The 16,563-nt window shown below is 49.1% G+C and overlaps 8 protein-coding genes across 8 annotated transcripts; 4 read left to right on the top strand and 4 right to left on the bottom strand.

Moving 5' to 3' along the window:
- Nucleotides 1-86: 86 nt before the first annotated feature.
- On the top strand, nucleotides 87-1,262 carry BDQ94DRAFT_181743 (zinc-binding alcohol dehydrogenase family protein). The gene has a single exon (XM_026773964.1). It carries the CDS (start codon nucleotides 163-165, stop codon nucleotides 1,234-1,236), a length of 1,074 nt encoding a protein of 357 aa, XP_026623175.1. The 5' UTR covers nucleotides 87-162; the 3' UTR covers nucleotides 1,237-1,262.
- Nucleotides 1,263-1,516: 254 nt separating this feature from the next.
- BDQ94DRAFT_181739 (uncharacterized protein) lies at nucleotides 1,517-4,218 on the top strand (the record flags this gene model as incomplete). The annotated part of the gene is made up of 5 exons (XM_026773963.1): nucleotides 1,517-1,683; nucleotides 1,751-2,732; nucleotides 2,782-3,040; nucleotides 3,094-3,234; nucleotides 3,296-4,218. The coding sequence occupies exons 1-5, from the start codon at nucleotides 1,523-1,525 to the stop codon at nucleotides 4,216-4,218; spliced, it is 2,466 nt and encodes an 821-aa protein (XP_026623174.1). The 5' UTR covers nucleotides 1,517-1,522.
- A 1,067-nt stretch (nucleotides 4,219-5,285) lies between these two features.
- On the bottom strand, nucleotides 5,286-5,788 carry BDQ94DRAFT_173134 (uncharacterized protein; the record flags this gene model as incomplete). The annotated part of the gene is made up of 4 exons (XM_026772100.1): nucleotides 5,286-5,388; nucleotides 5,452-5,511; nucleotides 5,570-5,643; nucleotides 5,702-5,788. The coding sequence occupies 4 exons, from the start codon at nucleotides 5,786-5,788 to the stop codon at nucleotides 5,286-5,288; spliced, it is 324 nt and encodes a 107-aa protein (XP_026623173.1).
- A 1,170-nt stretch (nucleotides 5,789-6,958) lies between these two features.
- Nucleotides 6,959-7,695, bottom strand: BDQ94DRAFT_149089 (S-adenosyl-L-methionine-dependent methyltransferase; the record flags this gene model as incomplete). Its single annotated transcript, XM_026767313.1, has 1 exon — nucleotides 6,959-7,695. A coding segment is annotated over exon 1 (669 nt), but the record flags the coding sequence as incomplete, so codon positions are not given.
- Nucleotides 7,696-9,524: 1,829 nt separating this feature from the next.
- Nucleotides 9,525-10,913, bottom strand: BDQ94DRAFT_181732 (FAD-dependent oxidoreductase; the record flags this gene model as incomplete). Its single annotated transcript, XM_026773962.1, has 2 exons — nucleotides 9,525-9,886; nucleotides 9,948-10,913. The coding sequence occupies 2 exons, from the start codon at nucleotides 10,911-10,913 to the stop codon at nucleotides 9,560-9,562; spliced, it is 1,293 nt and encodes a 430-aa protein (XP_026623171.1). The 3' UTR covers nucleotides 9,525-9,559.
- A 666-nt stretch (nucleotides 10,914-11,579) lies between these two features.
- BDQ94DRAFT_161464 (alpha/beta-hydrolase) lies at nucleotides 11,580-12,421 on the top strand (the record flags this gene model as incomplete). The annotated part of the gene is made up of 2 exons (XM_026769390.1): nucleotides 11,580-11,794; nucleotides 11,866-12,421. 2 exons carry the CDS (start codon nucleotides 11,580-11,582, stop codon nucleotides 12,419-12,421), a joined length of 771 nt encoding a protein of 256 aa, XP_026623170.1.
- Nucleotides 12,422-13,283: 862 nt separating this feature from the next.
- BDQ94DRAFT_181729 (SDR family oxidoreductase) lies at nucleotides 13,284-14,672 on the top strand. The gene has a single exon (XM_026773961.1). It carries the CDS (start codon nucleotides 13,511-13,513, stop codon nucleotides 14,441-14,443), a length of 933 nt encoding a protein of 310 aa, XP_026623169.1. The 5' UTR covers nucleotides 13,284-13,510; the 3' UTR covers nucleotides 14,444-14,672.
- A 544-nt stretch (nucleotides 14,673-15,216) lies between these two features.
- On the bottom strand, nucleotides 15,217-16,451 carry BDQ94DRAFT_181725 (short-chain dehydrogenase/oxidoreductase; the record flags this gene model as incomplete). Its single annotated transcript, XM_026773960.1, has 7 exons — nucleotides 16,396-16,451; nucleotides 16,142-16,313; nucleotides 15,945-16,062; nucleotides 15,797-15,882; nucleotides 15,592-15,743; nucleotides 15,423-15,511; nucleotides 15,217-15,351 (listed from the first exon to the last, which is right to left on the bottom strand). The coding sequence occupies exons 1-7, from the start codon at nucleotides 16,439-16,441 to the stop codon at nucleotides 15,217-15,219; spliced, it is 798 nt and encodes a 265-aa protein (XP_026623168.1). The 5' UTR covers nucleotides 16,442-16,451.
- Nucleotides 16,452-16,563: the final 112 nt, after the last annotated feature.

Below are 16,563 nucleotides of genomic sequence, written 5' to 3'. Positions count from 1 at the left end.
GTCTACTTTGTCGAGAATCATAAAAAGTCGATTATTGGCTCAGATTCTCAAGTTCTAAGGTCCACAGCTGTAGGACATGAAAACCTCTTGAATATATCTCTCCATATTATCTACATTTATCTTTGCCACTATTCACCTAGCTTTGGGCCCTGATTTCTTACAATGCCTCTCGAAGACAAGAATGCAGCACTATATGTGGATGAAGATGTGAAGTTTTCGGTCCGTCGACACCAGGAGATCCCTACCCCTGGCGACGGTGAACTTCTCATTGAGACGCAATTTTCTGGAACGAACCCCGCCGATCTCAAACATGCCACGCTCCTCGGCATTTATCCCGCTATCCTTGGATATGACTTTTGCGGCACAGTGCTCAGGGCTCCTACCAGCTCGACATTCCATCCAGGAGATCTAGTTGCTGGATACACACCTACAGGGATTAACCGACCGTCCAAATACGGTACCCACCAGCGATACTTGGCGTGTCCCGAAGACATGGTCTTCCCAGTCCCTGTAGCACTTCCACCACACCATGCTGCGAGTCTGACTGTGGTGGCCATGACTGCTGCAGATGCTTTGTATAATATCTTCAATCTCCCTCTGCCACAAGAGGATGACAATCAAGGGAAAACTACCAAATCTTTGTTGATCTGGGGCGCCTCATCCAGCGTTGGCCTCTGTGCTGTCCAGCTCGCCCGTGCGAGTGGTATCCATCCGATCATTGTCACTGCCTCCCCGGAAAGGCATTCCCTACTACAGGAGTTCGGAGCCACTCATTGTTTCGACTACAAATCTTCAAGTGTCGTTTCGGATATCAAAGCGACCGTGAAAGACTCTCAATGGGGTCCATTGACATGCGGGTTTGATGCAGTTGGAAGCCAGAGGGGCGGTGTCAGCTCCGCGAAGCTAGTGGCTGACTGCTGTTCGGAAGATGCAACACTTGTATCCGTTGTTGTTCAAAGTGATTCGAGATTCAAAATGCCTATCGCCACACCTAACAGCGATGTGGTTATCAAGGTCCAGGAAGTGCCGTTCCCCATCACGATCCCGGCAAGACCGGCTGATTATCAGCGTGCGTGGCGTGCGCTGATCTGGGCTGTGGAGCATTATGGGGTGAACTTTCGATTGCCTTCTGTCGGTATATTCGAGGGGACGGCAGAAGAGGCGTTGGAGGAGTTGAAAGCGATAGCAGATGGAGGAAGGTTTGGGAAGCTGGCGTTGAAGCATCCACTGCAGTAGAGTTGCAATTAGGCATCTGAAACATCTCAATCGAGTTTTACGACTCCAGATAGTTAGAATGGATTCCAGGCCCATCAATAAGAATAATGGAAGCTTCGTTACATAGAGATCGATGATGATCGAACAAGGCCATATTACCTCGGTTGCAAGTGAGGAATAAGGGGATGTGATGTGTGGGGTGGCGGGATGTGGGGGCTTGCGTCACTGAACCCCGAAATTGTACGGCTCGTGGTTTCCGAGTCTGCGACCGGTCCTACTTCACCAACCCAGGAAGCTATATCTGAGTATGACATCGTCAACAAATGGGCCAGGCCCGTCAGGAAAATGGACATGCGAATTCTGCCCAGAGAGCTTTGCTCGAAAAGAGCATCTCCAGCGCCATGAATTCAGCCATCTCGGATTGAAGCCGTTTCGGTGCGATGTGTGTTCTCGCATGTTTTCTAGAAGGTTTAGATGCTCAACATATGATCAACTTATATCGCTAGCTGTGTAGTAAGAAGACTAACGATTACAGGGATACTTTGAGAAAACACCAAGCCACCCATTCCAGAGAAAGTGATGGGGAAGAACCACCTTGCACCCGCGGACGTCGGCGGTCCCAGAAAGCGTGCCTGAATTGTGCCAAGGCGAAGCAACGCTGCAATGGCAAGTCGCCATGTCGTAGGTGTGTTAAGCGAAACATACAATGTGCATTTCCAAAGCCAATCCCCGCATCGGAGGATCCTCCACTAATAGAGACGCCGGAATTTGTTCATTCTACGCTCCTCATGAATGACGACCCTGCGTTCATCTCAAGTGGCAGTGGTGATCATGTGACTTTCAACGAACAGCCTGTACAAGTCGGTCACTTTCCATTCGAAGACTTGGCAGCTTCTTCGGGATCTGGCGAGCAACATCGAGAAGACTATAGCATGTACCCTATGGGTTACGACAGTGAAAATGCTATTCATCCACATGTGTTATCACTACCTAGCCAAGGTTTAGGCGACGCTATGGCAGTGGACATGAATATAAGTCTACCATCAGGTGGATCAGTCTCCTCAGTCTCCACTAGGGAAGACAACGATGATATCCCTTCGTCGCAAAGTGATTTATTCACGCCAGAAGAGTCTCAGGCTCACCGTCACTGCTGCACTCGGTTCCCAGAGACTCAGCCAGATGAAGACGTAATTGCAGCTGAGAATTATGGGCATGTTAGGCCCATACCGCACAAGCAATATCAACAAATCTGTGGCTATTGGAAAAGTCAGCAATGTCCCTCGTGTGCATCACCTTTCATCAGCCTTTCCTTCCTGAACGCAATGGTCCAGCTCTACTTCGAACACCATGACCCCTGGATGCCTTTTATTCATCGATTCTCTTTCGACAAGGAAGGTGTCTCCTGGGTTCTCATTCTAGCGGTGGCATCTGTCGGGTGTCAATACTCTAATGTGGTGGGCTCGGAGCTCTATATCCTAGGTCTACAGGACCTTCTACAGAAGGCGCTTCCGAAGGATGTAAGTCGCTATAACTTCAGTATCTGTTTCAGTTTAACTGACTCGCTAGGCCACGGAAACTATCTCTTTTGACCAAACCACTCTTGCGCAGTGTCTTCTTCTACGCAATACAGGTCTCTTATTTAGCGGTTACGAAGATGAGATTCTTACGTCTCAGTACCAGAGGAATATGCTCACTTCGGTCGCCAAATCAGTCTCTGCCAACCTTGCTGACAGTATACCTTCTCCAGATGATCTGGACACATATGAACAGTGGCGTCGCTGGGTGGAGTCAGAGTCTCAGAGAAGAATCATCTACTGTATATATGGTGAGAACACTCCTTATATACCACAGAAACACAAGCTTATCTTAACGGTACAGTAATTGAATGCTGCTATTGGATATTCAAGGATGTGCCCTCATCAATGACCCTTGACGATCTCAAGATAGCTCTACCTTGCAAAGATATTTTTTGGACATCTGATTTCGAAATGTCGCAGAAACATAGTCTTGCCAATCCAGGTAAGAAGCCATCACATCTTCAATGCTTTTTTTGAACTGATCTAATCTAACTTAGAACCAGAAAACACGCCAAGTTTGAAAACTGCGTTCTCTAACCCAGACTTACTGAATGATCTACTCAACGAGAACTCCAACCTCAGCAATCTTGTAATACTCCTAACATTCAACATCGAAGAAAGACGTCTTTTGCGATCCACACAGCCATGGTTCGCAGCCGACATGGCTACAGGTCTCAACGAGCGGAAGCTGTACAAATGGCCTGACGAACTAGCAACCTTCCGAACGGCCCTAGACGATAAATGCGACCCCACGATCAAACGTTTCTCCGTGTTTAAATCCATATCGAACAACGCACCTACCTTCCTAAAAGTGATGTTTCACGTCACTAACATACTCCGGCGCACGCCACTGCGCTGTTTATATGCCTTGAGTGGATGGAAAGTCACCGTGAACCAGATGACCGCCGCCGCTACATCCCTGTCACATTGGATGCAGCAAAATCCAATACTAGCCCGAGAATCTCTTCTACAAGCAACTACCTTGTTTGGAGTTCTCTATAACGAGACGACAGGACCAGGCTGTCACCACTTGGCCTTTCTTATCGCGGGTCTCTATATCTGGGCTTATTGTATCGTGGGCGGAGAAGATGGTACTGGGGGAGCGAACGGAGCACGGAAAATCAGTCGACGACCTCTTCGGCTCGATAAAACAGTCCCCGATGATATGAAAGAGTCCTGGATTCAAGGCACGCTAGATGCTCCTATTTATGTCAAAGGAGCAGGTATTTTGAACGGCCCGGAGAGTGCGATCCGTGTTCTCAAAGGTCTTAGACTCGCCCTTTCGAGTCACACGTCTTGGCCTTCTCTTCGGCATGGGCTGATATACTCAATTTCGGAGATGATAGAGGGTAGGTTCGCGTCGCATAGCCCGGAGTTAAAGTCTAGTGGACAGAGAAAGAGCGTGATTAGGGGAAGTCAAGCATAGTCAAATTCGAATAATGGCAAGAGTTGAGACATCGTGTAATCTTCACGAAGGGGGCTTTATTAGAGAGCTTTTCGGCTATGAACGCGTCAGGTCAGAATATGAGCATGACTCGCGCAGATACAAGACAATGTTCATCCCTTTCGTTTATTCTGAATTACGATGTGCGTGTTTTTGCTCAGTGCTTATATAATGAACGTAAGGGGTGAGATGTTATGCTCCCTGCGGGTTGCAGCGGCCCGATGCACGTCTAGTGCAGTTGCGTGTAAGTAGAGATCGCGCATCGAGATGTTATGGTGCAGTGCACAGCATGAAGACCTGTAGATTCGGATGAGATTATTCTGTAGTTACTAATACTTCCCATTTACAGTATAATCAGTCTAAGAAGTTCAAGTAAAGAAAATAATCTCTCTTCCGGTTGGTTTTAGCATGGGCGTCGAATTAATGATGTAAAGCGGGCGAGTAGTACATAAATATATATCTGACTCTACAATACTAAATTACTACCTGTTGACTGCTTATTGTCCCTACATTCACTTCAGTGAATGGCAGTTTAGTTGGTGATAGTATTGGGTACTACTAGTAGGAAAGTTTAATTATTAGAGACTATGTGAGTAGGATAGATTTCTCTGTTTAATGGGATGTCCTACATCAAAAGCACTCATATAGCGATACCTCTATCTACGACACATTGTTGGAAATCAGCCTTGCAGATAGGACCGAGTCTAGTATGCGACTATCTCTATCATCTCCTCAGCAAAGTACTATCACCAGATGCAGGCCAGTGAATGAATCTTCTACGACTACAAATCTTACATCCACTCCCCAATGCCCCAACTACTACTACTTTATTACCATCAAAGATGGAGGAAATACATCGCAACTCAAGTTCTCATTAACTACTAATAATTAAGTTGCCCGACCAGTCCATAAACCAGCCGCCGCTGTAGAACTTTTGAATCGCTATGCTATATCTTTCTCCCCAGATAGGACCAATTATCTCAGAAGAAAGATAACTCTCAAGCCCATACCTCCAGTACTCTGATACACTACCCATATGTACCAGCCATCTACCGGTAGCAGCGAGCGCTGAGAGCGGGCTTGTGGTGGTCGTGAATGACATCGGGGATGTCGACCGTGACGGGGATGCTGTCACCGCCGCAGTTGTGGTCGCTGTCATTTTTTGTTAGACATTTATTCCTCTCAGTGAGAAACCTGCTGAGATTAAGCACTTACAAGTAGATGTGGCAGGTAATGCCATGAGCCTGCCTGACGGAGTGGATCTCGCCGGTGACGCTGTAGATGGACATTAGATATTGATTAGGAGTGTATGGAGGTTGGGGTGGTAACTCACGAAGTGAAGCAAGAGGCATCACCGTCGTTGAAGGTAGGGGGGCCGTGGAAGAACTCGAGTGGGTAGACGGAGCCCTATTCAGTCTTAGTATCATCGTTCCTTCGAGCTGGATTGGTGCAGAGGTGGTATTACCTCGATGTTCTCCTGAGCAGCGTTGTCCGCAGCCAGAGCGGGAACGACGGCCGCGATGGCCAGGGAAAGGAAGGTGGTGAATTGCATTTTGATTGTTGTCGTGGAAGAGAAAGTATTGGCTGCTAGACTGCTGCTGTGATTGTTGCTGATGGATGAAAAAGAGAATCTGTCGTGGATATCAAGCTGGATTTTATATTCGATTCTTCAAGGGAGAGGAGAGAAGGAGGAAATAAGCGAACGCGTTGGCATCTTCAAGGCATGCCTGTGTACACCTGCGTGGGTGCATGCATGGCTTGATTGGATTGTGCCTGGATACTCCGGGTAAATGATTTCCGCAGTAAGGTATTGGTGGGGAATCAGTTCTTCAGGGCGGAATGAGGCATGTTACGCCGTATGGCGGTCGGTTTGTTGACGCGCCCTTGTTTGGTTAGCTAAGGGGCGTTCCTTGAACGCGGGGATTGTAGTGGAGATTTGTGGTAATATAAGGGGGCGTGGAATGTGGGTTGATGATTCCGGGGCATTCGGTCCCCTTGATCGGGATGGCCGTCGGGTATGCTGTGAAGGAGGGAGTCTGCAGTAAGTGATCCATTTCGATGAAGCTGGGGCATAGACAATGCTATTATGCATGGATTGACGATCTGTACCATTTTGCAATTATGTAATTGGCATTGAACCAGGTGGTAATGTGGTTCTGTGTAACTGCGTTCCTTGTTCGTGTCCCGCTTTCAATCTCAGCATTCTAACTTGATGGCGTCCGGGGAATGATCGAGCGCTGGCGAGATTTCTGGTGAAACTGTTTGAGTCATGCATTTTAATTTGTATCACAGGATCAATTGAGGTGGTTCAGTCCAGCTATAAGCTTGCTAGGCCAAGCTATGTACCTGCGTGACGGCTTACATGGACCTGACGATCTATTCCATATGCGAGCTATAAACTTAGGATTATACCAGCATGCATGCCTGCCATATACACTGGAAGCTTGGATGACATGATCAGAGCATCCTCCATTCTGTCCTCTACCTATACACTGCACCTCCAAACCCAACCTCGTAAATAAACAAGAGAAGAAAATCACTTCCGAACAGCAACAGCAAACAACCTGGGATACCTCAACAATACCCTCCCATCAGCCCTCTTCTCATACTTCTCCCTCAATTTCTCCTCATACACCTTCAAAAACTCCCCCCGTTCCTCCTCTCCCCTCAACCCATCCAAATACGGCCTCAACCCCGTCCCCTTCACCCACTCCACAATCTCCCCCCAACTCCCAAGGGAATGATAATACATCGACTCCCAAATCCTCAAACTCTCACAAACATCCACCAACGCATCATAGATCTCCCCCGGCGAATCCAACTCGTCCCTTTCCACCAACGTACTCCGTAGATGTTCCGCCCAGGGCCCCGTCCTCGCGACCTCTCGCATAGACGTATGCGATGGCTCGTTCAAGGTATCCGGGACCTGGAAGGCGAAAACCCCGCCCGGGGGAAGAGTAAGTAGGAGTCTGCGGATAGTAGGGAGACGAGTAGAACGGGGAAGCCAGTGCAGGACAGCGTTGGAGAAGAAGAGATCTACGGGTTGGTTGGGCGGGGGAGAGTAAGATTCCACGTCCGCCACGGCGAAGGTCGTATTGTTGTTAGATGATTCTTTAGCGCGGGCGATCATGTTCGGGGAGGAGTCGATGCCGGAGATGCTCGGGCAGGATGGGTAGCGGGCGGAAAGCATGGCGGTGGAGTTTCCGGGGCCGCAGCCAAGATCAACGATGTGAGAGGGAGATTGCAGGGGGATGTGTGATAGGAGATCTTGGGCGGGGATGGCGCGCTCGTCGGCGAATTTGAGGTATTGGGTTGCGCTCCAGTCAGACATTTTGGCGGGGTGGGAGAGAAGATGGGAGATGCGGTGAGGAGAGAGTGGTAGGCGAGGACGGAACATTGATGTTTAATAGCTAGTGGTTGTAGATGGATCAGTTGTTGGTGTTGACGATGTATAGGAACTTCAGTATTTATATTGTTGTGAGGTATATAAGTGGGATGATGTTATAGTGGTGGTGGTACCTCGAAAGTGCCGGTTTCGGCGGAAACATGATTGGCTTCTCTGTTAGTGTATCACGGGATAGGAACATTTTTCGTCAGATCCTGCTTACTTGCTTACTTATTATATTACACTGATATCATCTTATGCTGTCAACCCGGAAGGCGCGGATATTTGAGGTTACTCTGAAAACATAGAGAGTCCGTCGCGTCGACAAGTCCGTCGGGGACTTCCTTCCCGCACGTGTTCAACGGATGTTGCCGCTGGATTACACCTCGAAGATTGAAGGGCAGAACTTCAGCCAGGGATAGCTATTCCGCGTTGTTATATCGCTAACTCTTGCACTAATTATATATTAACCGTAAGATACAGTATCCTGCTAATTCAAGTCTACCGAAATAGTCAGGTGGGCGCGTTGCCATCAGTCGCTTATAATATAGACAAATATCTTTATACTGCCAATAATCACCCTGCCACTGTCACTCAATTGACGCCTATATAGTCCAGATCTAGAGATGGGAGGATATAGGACAATTAGAGCCTTCTAAGAGTATGAAGACACTAGCACGAGATAGAACGAAGAACATAGCACTTCAAATTAGACCAGGGGAAGAAACAGCCTACACATACTAAGCACGCTTTTATCCGTGCTAAGGGCTTGTCATCAAATGAGGCCGCAAGCATAGAATTCTCCTCTTCAGATGTTTGACCAATTTAGGCCACTCTCTATGTTACTGGGCAGTTATTCGGATTTAATCGTCCTTTCACCAGACACTAGGGTCTTCCAATAGACTGAACGCAGCTGCGGTTCTTCTATGGGGCCTAAGTATTCGATATTTAGATTACTGCCAGTGATGTATTCGCTTGCATACCATATCATCGGGTACAAGTCGTACCGTACCCGATAGCCCTGAGCTTCTTAGATCATTCCTTCTTCAGTTGGGGTAGTGGAAAAGCCCCATGCTTCATAGTAATGCTTTTCACAGTCCTTCAATCTTGCACTGACTTGAGCCAGAGCCATTTCCAGCTGATGAAAGAGACGAAACATGTCGTCCTGGAAAAACAAGAGGACCTACTTCGATTCTTTCTCCCACTGAAGCTCGGCCTTAAGGTAGCTGACTTCGTACGTTAGATCCTCTAACTGGTGATGCAGATCTGTAGATGCACATTTTGATCTTTGCAGGCTTGAAGGAAATCATTTAATGCTAGAAGATGTGCCGCCGCGCAGTAGGATCTCATGGTCTGCAGGCGTGATGTCTTCGGGCACAATTTCAAGGGGACGACGAGGCGATGAATCCATATTTGGAATAAATTGGGTGGTGGAGATTGATAAAATTATTCTTCAAAGGAGGTCAAAGAAGTTTCCGAATTATTTATCTTGATTTCATTTTCTTTCACCGGTTGCGGCCCTTGCGGGCCCGCACGCACCTATCAATGAAGTACGCGGAGTGCGAACCAAAAGCCTTAGCCTTCCAAGTAGAATCCCTCTGCGCGTTTCGTCCTGCAGCGAGAAAAAAAGGCCAGCTTTTCAGGCCACTGGTAATACAGAACTAAGTACATTATTGTTTAGCGCTGGATCGCTATCAATATTTAGCAGGTGAATCTTGTTCTTTCTATCACTAGCTCGCCAACCCACTTCGCTCTGGCTGCCACTTACATACCTGGCCCAGCCCCCGAGCTGTTATCGTGTATGTCAAGGATGCCTCTGAGAATTCAGGTTCGGCGTTCGCCCATTGACATAAGATAGAACAGGGTGAACTAGTCTTTTTGCCAACACGACTAAAGCACACTAATTGGTTTCGACCCAGTGGACACATTGTATCAAGTCTAGAGTTGTCTGCGCCGCATCTCCTCGCGCATGTTCGTTCTCCAGATGCCGAAAAAAGGTTTGGTAAACTCCTCGATAGTTTCAGGAGTAGGGTCGAGCATTGCCCGCAAAAACCAGTCCTCAGTGGCGGCCTCAGGATCATTGGCGATGCGCAATTTGTTGGCCGTAGAGACAGGATTCACGAAAGTCTGGAAGGCTTTCTGACGGGCGTGCGAGTATATGCGCAGCGCTTCCAACTGCTTCCCTTCATTGATGATAAGCTCTAAAGCATCTGCAGCAGCTTCAGCATCGAGGATACCGGTTGTCAAGCCGAGCGCGCCAACAGGCTACCCTACGAGTCAATTATCCAGACGACATGGTAGGATGGCATGGGAGCAAGCCGCTTACATTGTTCAGGTGAGCTGCGTCACCGGCCAAGATGCATCGGCCTCGATGAAATGTCGAGGCACAGAGTTGATGGATCCGGTATGGGGAAGAGCGAACCACCCGGGCAGGCAATGGTCTCGGCCCAGGCATCATCTCCCCCAGTAGAGAGGATAGGCTGTCCTCTGACAATAGCTCCTCGTCAGAACGGGTATCCTTTGGATCCAAAGCCACTGCACAGCGAAACAGGGTCTTTTCACCCTCTTGGGGCTTCTCCAGCGGGGTGATGACGCCGAAATGAATTGGATGAATGATCATAGAGGTTGGAAATTGAGGATCCGGAGCCGCGCCCTCTGTGAGGACATCTATCGCCACAAGTTTCTCTGGCCACGTGTGGCCTTTGAAGGGGATTCCCAGATGTTTACGAACCGCGGATTTCCCACCGTCTGCCCCCACCAGGAACGACCCACGGAACAGGCGAGTAGTGCCATCACTTCCTCGCGCCGTAACTACCACAGAATCCGGCTGATTTTCCAAGCCCACTAGTTCCATATTGAAGTGGACTTCGACCAATCCAGAGCGCAGCGCCTCATTGAAGATCAATTCTGAGAGTACAGACTGACGGAGATACAGAATAGCATCTGTTCCATCTAGAGTGGTACTGTCTCTCGGAAAACTGAGGTGAGCAAGGATGTCTCCCATACGCTTATTCCCAAGGCCATCGTCGGCCAAAGGCTTTCTCCAAGCAATCCCTCGCCCCGCAAAACCAAGGGAAAGCGCCTTGTCCAGCATTCCTGCCTTCTTCAGAGCCAATAATGCGCCTCCGAAATAACCAGATGCCCGTGGAGCGTCGCTCAAATTGGGATTTTTTTCGAGGACTTGGACACGGATGCCAGCTTGCGCAAGTCGAAGAGCAATCAGAAGTCCCACCGGACCGGCACCAACGACGACAACGCCTTGGAATGCGGTCGTGGGGCCATTCACAGTCATATTGAAATAGTAATTCTTGCAACGTCAAGGGTTAACGGAACCGAAGAGACCAGAACGGAATGCAAAATCAAAAGCGCCGGCTTGGATGAATAGCGAATTCTATGAAGGGCTGCAAACGTGTGATGTTTTAGATCTTTAGACTCCTCAATGCTACGGCTGAGAGTTAGGGGTACTGACTGGCCTATTGCTCTAGTTTGACTGAACCATCGGGCTTCGGGCCTTCGGACTTTGGAAAATACAATAGCTTAATGGCATGATGTTGTCTGTCAATACGCACCTCTTACACTTTCACGGGTTTGGTGACGGCATACTTGTATATCCAACTTCACAGTTCGTCCAAAAGCCGTCCTATCTCCGGGAGGATGACGGAGATAGCTTGTGTCGGAAGACCGAGCTCTATATCTTGGATCATCACGGATTTTCTATCAGCGTAATCAACCCGCGCCGTCCCCGGCGATCTGAGACTCTGCCCGCAGCGTGGTTTGTAAGCGGAGGCTCGGCTTCTGCGAGTAGCCGAGCAGTGCTTGTCGCCTCTTGGGGGGACCTACAATATCACTCCGGGAGTACCTAGTGATACCCCAGGCTCATTGCAAAGTACTTCCCTCTGTTACAAGGGCTGCTTTCAATTTCTGTCAATCTGATCGTCAGCCATCGCAGGCCACGAGAATGAGTGACTGTTGCTTAAAGGGATTTCGCTGGAATGGCACACCTCGGGGCCAAGAGGTTATACTCGCTGGCATAAATTGTTACAGGACTGGAACGGAATCCAATGTTGCTATCCTACTGATTCACGACCTTTTCGGGTGGACGTTCACCAACACTCGCATATTGGCGGACCATCTGGCGGAAGAGGTTGGTGCGACGGTCTTCGTCCCTGATTTGTGAGTATTTCCTTACAGCCACTCGCACAATGGGAGAAACTCTTCTGATGCTTGATTTCTATCCATGCTAGCTTCGGAGGCGAGGCTCTGCCCCTTGACATCCTCCTCGACGAGACAAGATGGAACGAACTCGACCTCCCTGGCTTCCTGAGCCGCAATACGAAGCTTATCAGAGAGCCGGAGATCTTCGCCTGTGCCACAGCCCTACGCATTGAGCACGGGTATACATCCCTTGGCGCGATCGGGTTCTGCTTCGGTGGCTGGGCGGTCTTTCGGCTCGGAGCTAAGGATGTTCGACTGGTTGACTGCATTTCCACAGCACATCCTACGTTCCTAGAGCCGGAGGAGATCCGGCAGGTTGACGTTCCTGTCCAGGTCATGGCACCAGAACATGACCCTCAGTTTACGCAGGAGCTGAAGGCACTCAGCAATGAGGTCTTGCCGATGTTAGGCGTCCCCTACGACTACCAGTATTTCCCGTCGTTAACCCATGGATTTGCAACGCGCGGGAACCTTAATGACAGGGAGGAAATGCTGGGTGCAGAGAGGGCGAAGGATGCTGCTGTTCTTTGGTTCCGTCACTGGCTGCATAAGCAAAGGAAAACAGAACTGATTATGGTTGAATAGATTGCATCTCAAGTACCCTGGCGAAAGATATTCTATACCTCTGTCCAGACCCTCATATAAACCATGCATGTGTAGAAACAGTTGTAAAGATAAACCTGTTTGATACCTAGTGGAAGCAATGTGCTAATATCCATAATAGCGCCTACGTCACCTGGGCGGATAGACTAGGTGTACGTTACCAGCGTCAAGGCACTGACGAGGAAAACATGCACAAGTCGTTTAGATTGCGACCATTCTAGGGCTTTGGGGGGTTGAGGCCTTGTTCCATCTGGACTTCCATTCGAACAATGCCCTGGTGGTTCTTCCCTGTTCAAGAGGGAAAGGAACGACTAATCGTACGCCAGTCAATGTAGATGTAATGCTTATTACGAAAAAAAAAAAAAAAAAAAAAAAAAAAAAAAAAAAAGAGAAAAAAAAAAAAAAAATACGAAAAAAAAAAAAAAAAAAAAAAAAAAACTTTCAAAGGTGCTGAGAGGCTATGCCCGACTCTGCGGTCTCTTGGTTGACATACTACATTATTTGACGGGGACCTTGCGCGTCTTGAATATGTACGAGGTGGTTATCAGCTTCCGGATGGGGACAGGGTATTCCGAGGGTATTCCGAGGCACATCCAGGGGCAGTAACCTAGTGAATACCATCAGGGTTAGTCGTGAAGGGAGCCAGGCTTGTTCGATCTAACTACCCTCATTGGCTAGTAGAGTGACCTAAGGGTGTTGGGGTCAAGGAGTGGGGAGATGTGGAGGTAGGCACGCATCAAGGGGCCCTACCCCACCACCCCACCAGCCGCGTGAACATAGGCTCCATGACTTCATCGGGGTGGATGACGCAGTGAATGTTCGTTTAACGTAACTCCCGGCCGCACCGGCCACCCCTAGCACACCGCCTTAGAATCACTGTACTACTCATTGCTCATTCACTGCCTTTGATAGAAAGAGTGGTTGCATGTAGAAACGGGGTGGCCGGCGCGGGCGGGAGTTACGTTACCGCTATTCTGCAGGGCTATATATTTCAGCCTAGCTCTGTTACGAGGAAACTGGCATTCACTCTCTTTCCATTGTCCCTTCAACGACCGAATTTTGAGCGGCTAAATGACCATGGCTATCGACCTTGAAAATGACATTGTCCTTCTCACTTGCGCAAGTGGTAAGCAATGTTCCCATCTGATCCCGCTCCTCTACCGTAGGTGGAGGAAGCTCCGCCTCGCTGTTCACAGCGTTCAATCCGAGAGGGATCTGAACTCGCGCTATCCGGAGGCCGAGGTGGTGCAGGGCGATATAGCCAAGCCAGAATACAGAGACCAGATTTTGGCCGGTGCTACAGTCGTCGTATATATTGCCCCAGCATTTCATCCGCAGGAAGCAGAAATTGGCTATGCCATGATTGAAGCTGCGCGTCATGAGGCTCGGAACGGGGCTTTTAAGCACTTCATTTACTCCTCTGTGCTGCACCCGCAGCTTCGGAAGTTGATGAACCATGACTGCAAGCGCTACGTTGAGGAATACCTGATCGAATCAGGACTCAACTATACGATTCTTCAGCCCAGCCATTTTCTCGACATGTTCCCGGTTGAAACGTTGCTGCATCAAGCGGAGCCTGTCTTCCGCGCAAATTTTAATCCAGACACGGCCTTCTCGTTCACCATTTTGCAGGACCTAGCAGAGGCTTTTGCCAAGGTGATTGAGGAAAGGGACAGACATTATCTCGCCGAGTACATGATCTGTTCAACCAGGCCCACCTCATATCGAGATATCGTCGCCACGCTCGGTCATGTAACAGGTACACGCATCAGTATTGTGACGCAGGAGTTCTACGAGACCGCTGAGCGGCTGCAGTCCTTGGTGTCTAAGGATGCTGGTGGCTGCCATCATACCACACGGGACGGTATCCATCGACTGCAGCTTTACTATGACATTTATGGTATCAAAGGCAATCCTAATGTGCTGGAATGGTTGATTGGTCGAAAGCCGATGACGGTGGAGGAGCATTTCCGGAAGCGGGTCTCCATCAAAGAGGCTGATTAGATGAGGGACGCTATGTACAGTAAGCCTATCAATCGGAGATGACCATCCAGAAGCCCAAGGGGAGCGAGGCTCCATACAATTGGTGTGTGTGAGGGCTCTTGCCTGGCGAGGCAATGTGTCAGTTGGAGTAACCCTGCACCGACATTAGACAATCAAATGAGCTTTGAATCAACTTTACGGCAGTGGAACTGTTGCAGAGCCTTTGATAGGCACTCTCTCAAGAATATGCCAGGAAAGGCGGAGCGCTCTCCAGTATATGTTGACTGCGAATTTCAACCCCACTGAGCGTTTCCACCTGATGTAATTGAGTTTCCCCAGTAGAGCATACCAATCTGTTTTCACCCGTCTTGCAAATTGATCTCGGACGAAGCCCTTCAACTCCGCATGGAAAGGAGCCCGGACGTTCAATATTGAAAGCTAGCCCAATCGTATGAGCAACTACACGTAGTTATTTACGCAGTCCATGGCGTACTTGTTATTGGGGAGACAACAGCGTACATACATAGGGGCCCGGGGGCGCGCCCCTATCCCGGGAGTGGGGTTCGACCCCACCAACCTCGAATGGGCAAGGTGAACCGGAAATGTGTGCCTAGATAGCTTCAATGCCCTGTCCAGACACCGCACAATACAGCTAGGTCGGGGACGTATGACACTTAATGCGCGGATAGGCCAATAGTGGGGATCTACTAAGCATTCTGGACTCTAACCATGATGGAGAAAACACATGTAAAATTCCTAACAATAAAGACCGACATATGACAGTAGGGAAAACGTTAGAACTCGCCCTTCCTCATCATCTCCACCACCCTATGGAAAGCTTGCTGGCGCTGCTGCTCCCAGCTGTCGAAAGCAATGGTAGATAATCCTACGGGGATCTGGTCGTCGCCGGCCAAAAGCTTCTTCATCGCCTGAGCCATCGATTTAGAGATCAGTCACAGGGAGGCCAAGACAGGGAGAAACCGGCTCCGGAGGAACATACCTCTGTAGTGAATTGGTCGACGGGGATACCAAAGGCCCGACCACGCATGTGGGCCATATCAGGTTGGTTCTTTTCATCGTGTAGTTCGGCTACAGAAAACCACGATTAGTGATTTGCCTTGGTTGTCCCGCGTTGAGTCAAGAAAGAGTCCCCGTCAGATAATGCATACTTTGTACGATTGGCGGAAAAATCTCAACTACTCTGATGTTGGTGTCCCTGAGCTGTTCTCGTAGGCACAAGACCCACTGGTGAAGTGCGGCCTTTGAAGCGCAGTAGTTGGAGCAGCGAAGGATCGGAACCAGGGCAAGATTCGACGAGGTGCTTTGAAGTCTCCGAGTTAATAAACGGGTACCGAGATGAAGGCAGGGACATACAATATAAACGAAGTCAGTGAGTTCTCTTTAGCCATGAAAAACGGCAGGAACTCTTTCGTCAGTGAGACGTAAGAGATATAGTTGACCTGGTAAGAGAATCACTTGGTATAAGAATACACCGTAGTTGAAGGCCATTGCTTTCACTCACAGTCATCTCGGCCTGGATCTCATCGATAGAGATTGATTCCGGTTCTGTGAAGACCGACCGCCGTTGCATTCCCGAGTTGACGAAGACGCAATCCAGATCCGGATGGGACGAAGTGACACTAGCCAGACAATGGGGAGCATACTTAGCACGCCGCAGGTCGTTATGGGAGTGACTTCCGAGACCGACAGGGAAGTTACCTTTTCACGAACTGTGGGATTTCATTCAGCTTGTTGATATCAAACTGAATGCCGGCTGCATTCTCCGTGCCGTGTTCTTGGACAAAGCGATCAAGATTTTCCTGCCGCCGACCGACTGCAATTACAAAGCGGCCATGTTGGATCAGGCTGGCACCTAAGGCTCGACCGATGCCTGGGAAACTCCGTTAACCATGAAACGATACTTGCTTGTCGTCCCGGAGGGGGCATAGAAGCATGACGACTTCATTACTTACCCGAAGTAGCTCCGATAAGGAGTATTTTTTTGTATGGAAAAGCCATCGTGGAAGAGATCGTTGGTTGCTGCAGAAAGGGTTTCGCAATCGGGGTGCACCCCCTTACATCAACGGTCGTTGTTCTTTTTTAAGGTTGGTGGTCCATACTGCCTGCCTGCTCATGCCCAG

This window comes from Aspergillus welwitschiae (assembly GCF_003344945.1).
Source record: "Aspergillus welwitschiae strain CBS 139.54b unplaced genomic scaffold BDQ94scaffold_31, whole genome shotgun sequence".
NCBI lineage: Eukaryota > Fungi > Ascomycota > Eurotiomycetes > Eurotiales > Aspergillaceae > Aspergillus > Aspergillus welwitschiae.
This window is presented reverse-complemented; position numbering and strand designations above follow the sequence as displayed.

Coding starts and splice junctions, on each gene's coding strand:
- BDQ94DRAFT_181743 (XM_026773964.1), top strand. CDS start 163: ATGCCTCTCGAAGACAAGAATGCAGCACTATATGTGGATGAAGATGTG.
- BDQ94DRAFT_181729 (XM_026773961.1), top strand. CDS start 13,511: ATGACCATGGCTATCGACCTTGAAAATGACATTGTCCTTCTCACTTGC.